At 35.6% G+C, this 8,716-nt stretch overlaps 1 protein-coding gene across 1 annotated transcript; it reads left to right on the top strand.

Moving 5' to 3' along the window:
* Nucleotides 1-3,806: 3,806 nt before the first annotated feature.
* On the top strand, nt 3,807-8,481 carry LOC145627196 (dynamin-related protein 5A-like). The gene is made up of 8 exons (XM_081679590.1): nt 3,807-4,240; nt 4,687-4,878; nt 4,981-5,187; nt 5,438-5,866; nt 6,110-6,337; nt 6,426-6,621; nt 7,091-7,745; nt 7,839-8,481. The coding sequence occupies exons 1-8, from the start codon at nt 3,860-3,862 to the stop codon at nt 8,023-8,025; spliced, it is 2,475 nt and encodes an 824-aa protein (XP_081535716.1). The 5' UTR covers nt 3,807-3,859; the 3' UTR covers nt 8,026-8,481.
* Nucleotides 8,482-8,716: the final 235 nt, after the last annotated feature.

Below are 8,716 nucleotides of genomic sequence, written 5' to 3'. Positions count from 1 at the left end.
TCTAATACTCTAATTCATGTATGGTCCAAGATCAGAAATTTACCAATCTAGTCTTTGATCCTAGTCTAAATTGGTTTGGTCTTAGCTAGATCAATAATGAACCCTAAACAATCATTACTAATATGTAGGCTTCTACTTCGGAGAACATAATCGTCTCTCCTTACTAACCAATTATTTAAAATATTTTGTTCGTTATTACTTACACCAATTGGATCACCATTAAAAAAAGTTATCGCATAAAACACCCTTCAATCCTATAGTAGCAATTGATTTAGGATATAGGGAATACTATTTTTTGTTGGTGCAAACCCTAATTAATGCTGCTACTAATCTACTAAAGCAATAATGGCATAGTCACCCCACTAATCACACTGGATGAAACAGCGACCTATGACATTGAGCCCCGACCTTAACCTTAAGCTATACAATATGCTCATCTATCTATAAATCTATTGCATGCCTTGCATTAAGAAGCAACCTTTTAATTAGTTGCTGCTATTCTAGTTACGTTTTGGCGTGTCGTGGTGAAACTTATAAAGTGCTCCCTCTATGCTATCTTGTCTCTTTCTAGACAAACTATATAACTCATCATCTCTATTTACTCCATCATCACTTGCTCACTCAAATTAATACCTCCTCTATCCTACAATTATAACCCGTCTTCGATCCCCCACAACAACAATTGGGAGGGGACTGGAACCTAACCCACCCATAACTGATTGCCGAATTCGGATTAGCCCAAAGGGTGAACCGGCTGGAAACACCCAAAAAGAATAAATTATAACCATCCATATGGCACAATGTGTTGAAATAAGGCCTTGTTTGGTTATTCCACTTATTTTAAAAAATATACAATAGAAGATAAAAAAAATAACAAGTTCATTTTATATCAAAGCGTAAACTTTTCAAATCACACAAGATATTGAGAAAAGAAGAAAAAATTAAACACTTTATCATGAATGGTAAGGGATTACTCCTGCTAATGTCATATATATACACGAATTATGATTTTGGGATGGAATCTCCTGAAACTTGTAAAGTGGAATCTTCTCTTGGTTGCGGGTGCAGCCCAGATCGACTCGTCTAACGGTTTGCTTTGAAAATTTTGAACGTTTATGTGGGAGCAAGCTATACCAATATCTTTAGTTATGGTACACATCATAATATTAAACCATGGTACTCACTTATTAAGGAAAATAACAAAAACAAATGAGCACTTTGCCTTTGTTTAATTTATTCTTACTTTTAAAACATGCTCATGGTGTTGGTCTGTTAGATTTGAATTGTTATTGAGTTATAATTATTGAAGTGATCCATCGACATACAATATCATAGTCCAATTTTTCATTTCCAAATTGTTAAAAGTTTTCATTACTTTTTGCCCACTATTTACTCAATTAGTGGTACTCTTTTCCTACCCTGCTAATATGGTAAAATAAAACAAGTTATTTAATCCATTTTACTCCATTTTAAGAGATTTTCTAATGTGTGCCCATGACCAAATAATTAGCTATAAAACTAAATATATTTTTGTTTGTATAATTAGATAAATCTATTAACTATTACTAAAATAAAACATGCAGACATCATTAAGGGACACATGTCAATTCCTTATTAAAAATTTTCTCGCCTAAACTATTTTTGACACCATCCTTTATTTTTTTTCTCTTCCTATATTCCAAAACTAAATAAATACGGTGTTTCTTTCAAAATTAATTAATGAGAATATGATTTTTTTTAATATAAATTTGACAACTATTTAAACAAATAATGACTACTTAATTCGTGCAACGCACGGGACTAAATTAATAAAGAATATTCTACGTCGTCTAATCATGTGTCCATTGGCACATATTAGAAAATTTCTTAATTTTGTAGCTTAACATATGCCCATAGGCACACATTAAGACAAACCGAAAAAAGAATTAGATGATCAAATAATTGCGGAGTATAAATCGTGAATAGCTCAAGTGGTTAGAGCTTCCCTCCCGATTACAGGAGATCCTGGGATCGATTCTCACCCCGCCCATTGTGGCTCTCTAAACACCAAAAAAAAAAAAAAGGGGGGGGGGGTTTAATGTCCTTGGATACTATAGCTACAGAGCTAGTAGGTATGTGGTATGTAGCATATGATAAGCACGTTAACGTCCTTTGATATAATTTTTTTATGTGGTATGTAGCATATGATAAGCACGTTAACGTCCTTTGATATAATTTTTTTTTTTTTTTTGGACAAAGTCCTTTGATATAATGGGTTGATCCGCACGCCCCCAAAACCACGCATGATCCGATGCACCCCTCGCTATCATCATTCCAATTGTTGCATTCCAACAGTTGACTAAGCTAACACAAGCCCATATTTTACTTGGGAAGATGGAACGTGTACGTTTGGGGACATCAACGGGAAGTCAATTGCATAGGCCTTGCCAAATTAAAGCGAGAAAAGACTGATTCATTCTCAATCCTTCAATTTGAAATTTTGAATTGTCTTTCTACCATTCAAGCTAACTTAGGATATGTTCTTTTCAAATTATTTTCATTTCAATTCACTTCAATTCTTAATTTTCATCTCTCATAAGATATTAAGTTCAGTTTAGTTCAGTTAAACTTCAATAAGTTAAATTCAGTTTAGCTCATTTCAATCAATCAGAACAGGCCCTTAGCTAAGTGGAATAGGAGTTGTAGTTTCTGGTTATAACCAAAAGGTAGAGTTGCCATAAAAAGTGTATTTATAAAAATGATCATAAGTCGTACAATATAAACTAAGCTGAGGTAAGATTAAGTGAACTAAGATGAATTGTTTTACTTGTGTTGTTTACCTATATAGTGAACCGAAATGTATTTCGATATACAAAGACCTAGTTACTAAATTAATGATACATTGCGATGAGGGAATGTCATAAAAAGGGAGGACTATAATAGTTATTATTATTGAAAAAAAAAAAAGAAAAAGAAATTGTTGATAATCTAATCAAGTTATAGTCTTAAGTCTTAAATACCATGATTTGAACTTGACCTAAATCCGAAACCCATTCAATTCAAACTCTGCTTAAATTTAAGACTATGCTAATTTGTAAATAGGTTGATTTAATCCAAACTTGACCCAAATATGAGGCTCATCCGACTTGAATTTACCATACCAAAATATCATATGATACAACCTTAAACCATACTTGAAGGCTTATCTAATCTGAATTTACCCCGAACGTAATACTCACACGATTTCAGCTTGACTCAAACACAGAATAAATCAGTACATACTCGCCATAACATGAAACAACTCAAATCAATCCTCAGATTTGCCAAACCAAACACGACCCAAATCAAAATCAACCCATGATTTGTTGAAACCTATTGTTGCCCACTTGTGAGTGTCCCACATTGGAGAAAGAGGAGAGGTGGTTCAACTCTATAAGGTAGAGGAGTAACTCCTACTATTACCAATTGGTTTTAGTATGAAGCTCTTAAGACTTGTTTGTGGACCAAATTCTCCTCCTTCTTGTTCGGATTGCCCAAAACCTTTTCGTATTGTCTCGAAATTTAATATGATTTCTCTTCTACCATACATATTCAATATGACCAATACGTCCATAGCCAATCCAAACCCAAACCACACACTCGGTTTGATAACTCTTGTGTGAGTCGTGTCTAGTATTCCCAATGAAGTTACATTGTGTATCATCGAAACAAGTTACAAGTGAGCCCAGATTACAACAAACAAAAAGCCCACATAAATCCATCCTTTTCTTCTTCGTTCTTCCCTCCTCCGCTCCAACGGCTTCCTTTCCAAATTCAAATTCAAATTCCTCCTCCTTCTCAACTTCACTCTTTCCCCCCATTTTCTCTCTCCTCTTCAACAATGGCGACTCCAAGTACATTCCTCAACACCCCCACTAAAACCCCATCAAAAACTTCATCATCTAAAAGACACCACCACCAAATCGCCCAAACCCAAAATCCTAACCCTAACCCTAATTCCTCAATGCCATCTTCCAGTGAATTCAAATCAAGATTCGAAGCATACAATCGATTACAAGCTGCTGCTGTTGCTTTCGGCGAAAAGCTTCCGATACCTGAAATTGTTGCAATTGGTGGACAATCTGATGGCAAGAGTTCTCTACTTGAAGCACTTCTTGGGTTTCGGTTTAATGTTCGTGAAGTTGAAATGGGTACTCGTAGACCTTTGATTCTTCAAATGGTTCATGATTCTACTGCTTTAGAGCCTCGGTGTCGATTTCAGGTTCGTATTCTTCTTCTTTAATTTCACATTTTCAACATTTTTGTTCCTTTAATTTACTTCTAGGTTTTGTATGATTAAATGAATAAATTTTATCAATTTTTCCTGGATTTTTGCTCAGATTTTACCTTTTTTATCCATTAAGTTGTAAATTTGGGAACAAGATCGTCTCGAACCCCTAATTAGAAAGAGATATGCATGATGAAATTTTTGATTTTTTTTGGGGTGGGTTATTTTTGTAGCATTTGAAATGATTAATTTTTTGCCATTTTAGTAATAATTCTAATTGCAATCAATCCAATCATTTATTAAAACTATAGCGTAATGTTGTAGGAGAAAATATGAAAAAAAAACAAAGGTTAGATTAGTTGGTACAAGTAATTAAGTTATTCATGACATTAGTTGTCATTTTTTAAAAATTGAACTTTGGTTTGCAATTGCTATGACAGGATGAGGATTCTGAAGAATATGGTAGTTCTATCTCATTGGCATCTACTATTGCCGATACAATAAAATCGCGTACTGAGGTGCTGTTGAAGAAGACTAATACATCAGTTTCTTCAAAGCCAATTGTTATGAGAGCTGAATATGCTTATTGTCCAAATTTGACTATCATTGATACCCCGGGTTTTGTTCTAAAGGTAGATTTTTTTTGTTTTCAGTGATATAATGCCAATGCCACAACATTTTGTGTATGTTATTGTTGTGAGATGGAGATGACAGATTGGAATTTTGGTTGACAGGCTAAAAAGGGAGAGCCAGACAGTACACCTGATGAAATCTTATCAATGGTGAAGTCATTAGCAAGTCCACCCCATCGAATTCTCTTGTTCCTTCAGCAGAGTAGTGTTGAATGGTGCTCATCGTTGTGGCTGGATGCTATTCGTGACATTGATCCAACTTTTAGACGGACAATAATCGTTGTCTCAAAATTTGATAATCGTCTTAAGGTATGAATTCTGGATTATAATGTGCTTGCATGTCCTTCATAAAAGATTGGAAAACATATTAACTGCATATTGTTGGACCTGTTGATATAACAGTAAGTTTGCTTTTGTATTGGCTTTAATGAAAAAACTTGCTAGTTAGTCACTATTATTGTGAAATGTGAGAGACGTGGAGAGTAATCGACATTTCATCCTTAATTAAGATATCTTCTCAATGATGGAATAGTTTGACTAACAGGCCTCATGTCTTTAGGAATTTGGTGACCGCTGGGAGGTTGATCGGTATCTGAGTGCAAGTGGTTACCTAGGAGAGAATATTCGGCCTTTTTATGTGGCCCTTCCCAAGGAGAGGAATACAATCTCTAATGATGAGTTTCGACGTCAAATATCTCAAGTTGACACAGAAGTTTTGCGTCATCTACGTGAAGGTGTTAAGGGAGGTTTTGATGAGGAAAAATTCCGCCCCTTCATTGGTTTTAGCTCTGTTAGGGAGTTTCTGGAATCTGAGCTTCAGAAACGTTACAAGGAAGCTGCCCCAGCAACACTAGCATTGCTTGAGCAGCGTTGTGGTGAGGTTACCTCTGAGCTGGCTAATATGGAATCAAAGATACAGGCAACTTCTGATGTTTCTCATCTCCGAAGATCAGCAATGTTACACACAGCTTCCATAAGCAGTCATGTGGTGTGTATCTAGCATTCATTAAAATTGCTTTATTATTATATTCTTTGTATCCCTTTCTTGGTAAATCCTATTAACAAAGCTCTACTTTGAGTTTGGTTTCTGAAAACTGAATATTTTACAGTGTTTTAAGTTCTCCTTTCATCCATATAATAATTGAAGGTCTTATTTAAAATTAAGGATGTATCTTTTCTCCGTCCAAACTTAACTTGGATGGACCTTTTTTTTCCCCTTTGATTTTTAAAGGTATCATTGATTGGTGGAGCAGCTGATCCATCTCCAGAGCAATGGGGGAAAACAACTGAGGAGGAGCGTTTGCACAGTGGTACTGGGGGCTGGCCTGGTGTTACTGCCGACATTAAACCCCCAAATTCTACCCTGCGGCTTTATGGAGGGGCTGCTTTTGAACGAGTCATGCATGAGTTTCGCTGTGCTGCATATTCCATTGATTGTCCTCAAGTATCCAGAGAAAAGGTAGTTGTATTATTACAGTAATTTAGTTTGGCTGGTCTGGCAATCTGGCATCTTCTGATCTATGAATATCACATGTATCCTACAACAGGTGGCCAATATTTTGCTTGCTCATGCTGGCCGTGGTGGGAGTAGAGGTATAACTGAGGCAGCTGCTGAGATTGCACGTACTGCTGCCAGATCATGGCTAGCACCCCTGCTTGACACTGCATGTGACCGACTTGCATTTGTTTTAACGAATCTGTTTGAACTTGCCAATGAGCGAAATCAATGCCAGAACTCAGAATGTAAGAGACCAAATTATGAATCTTTTTTGGGTTCTTTTTGTAGCTTTCCTGGAAAAATTGTTTCATGGATTTGATGATGGGTTGTCTTTTCTTGTACAATTCTGTTTTTTAAACAACTTGACATGTGGGTTTTGTTGATTCTATTACTACTGTTGGTCAAATTGGTTTGAAGTCATTTCAATGAAAAAAAGTTAAGAGTACCATAACTTTCCTTCACTGTCTACAACTTAATATCTCTACACAACATCAGTATCTGGAGTTACTGTTAATTGTTTTCATTAAGTTAAAAGGGGGGAAATACAATGTCTAACTATCTATATCTAGAACTTAATATACGTAGTATATCAAAATGAATTAATGAGATAGCCAAATGCAGCCTATTATATTTAGGACACTAATGTGTTTTTGGAAGGGTATTTGATATGATGATGAGCCATCTAATTGAGCAGGGATTTTGTTGTTTTTTTAGATGGGAAGAAAACAGGAGACATGGATGGCTACGTTGGTTTCCATGCTGCTTTGAGGCACTCATTCAATAGGTTCATTAAAGATCTTGCTAAACAGTGTAAACAGCTAGTTCGACACCACCTTGATTCAGTGACAAGTCCGTATTCTCTTGCTTGTTATGAAAGTGATGTCCAAGGTAGCCTTATAACTTCCAGTTACAGACAAGTTTCTCCTGCATCACTTTACCTAGATATGTCAGATGGTGCACGAGGTTTGCAAAATGAAGCTACGACAAACCAAGAGAATATACCACCTGAGAAAAATGTGCGGGAAACCACACCAGGCAAAGGTCCAGAAGACAGAGAAGCTCTTCGTGATAATCAAATGACAGTGCCTGAGACCCCTTCACCTGATCAACCATGTGAGTTAGTTTATGGTTTGGTGAAGAAAGAGGCAGGAAATTATATGGAAGTTGGAGCAAGGAAAAGGCATCCTAGAATATTGGGCAACAGAAATAATGCCGGTCTTTATTTTGGAAATGGAGATAATGCTTTTAGATCAGGTTCTGCATATGCTGACATATGCTCATCGGCTGCTCAGCATTTTGCCCGGATACGAGAAATTCTAGTTGAGAAAAGTGTGACAACTGCACTGAATTCTGGATTTTTAACTCCATGGTAAGTGGCTTTATCATACTACGTAATTGGCATACTCGTTATAGATGTTTGATGAAATATCCTATAATCTTACTCGGTTTCTAATCGATGCAGTCAAGAAAGGCTTATGGTATCACTTGGGATGGACTTGTTTGCTGTAAATGATGAAAAATTCATGGAGATGTTTGTTGCACCCGGGGCGATTGATATCCTTCAAAATGAAAGGCAATCTCTTCAGAAACGGCAAAAGGTTCTTCAATCTTGCTTGAATGAATTTAAGAGTGTTGCTAGGACACTTTGATCAAGCTACATTTGCACTTGTAAAAAGTTCCTGTATTGCCCTTCAAAAGCAGCTGTTGCATTTCCAACATAAATCAGGTTGATGTTGCTGTTGCTGTTGCAATTGTTAATTGGAGATCAACTGTAATATTTGTTGTACTATTAGTAAAGTTTCAATGCCACTGCTTTGTGGCTGTTCCCTGAGTGATTTACTGCCAGTAAGATTTCAGTGATTTGCTCTTGTATAGAATTAGTATTTTCCCTTGAGAAATTTGTATAACTAACTTTCATTATTGGAAATTCTGGATCAATTAGATTATAGGAAAACTTTAGCAAGAATCACTTCATAATTTGTTCTTTTTGCGAAGAACTATTTAATTGAGAATTTTATGTTCAGAGTTACCTCTAATTCTAAACTACCCTTATTTGTTTAAGAGATATTGAAGATACTTTAGATTTTTTGGGAGTAATTAGATGATTTGACCACAAAATCAGCTATTTTTTGCGTTCAATAAATTGATTTGAAACAGCTATTCAACTTGGCTTTTTGAAACAATTGTTTTGAAAATACTTATTGCAATAAGCTCTTTTGGTGTTTGGTAAAACAAATGATTTTACAAAGTTAGTCAAACCATTTAATATAACCAGCTAGTCAAACTAGCTATATCAAATTATCAATCAACTATAAGACATTCTTTGCTGAAAACATATAT

Source organism: Chenopodium album, chromosome 4 (genome assembly GCF_948465745.1).
Source record: "Chenopodium album chromosome 4, dcCheAlbu1.1, whole genome shotgun sequence".
Lineage (NCBI taxonomy): Eukaryota > Viridiplantae > Streptophyta > Magnoliopsida > Caryophyllales > Amaranthaceae > Chenopodium > Chenopodium album.
Note: the sequence above shows the minus strand (reverse complement) of the source record. Positions and strands in the feature narration are given on the sequence as shown.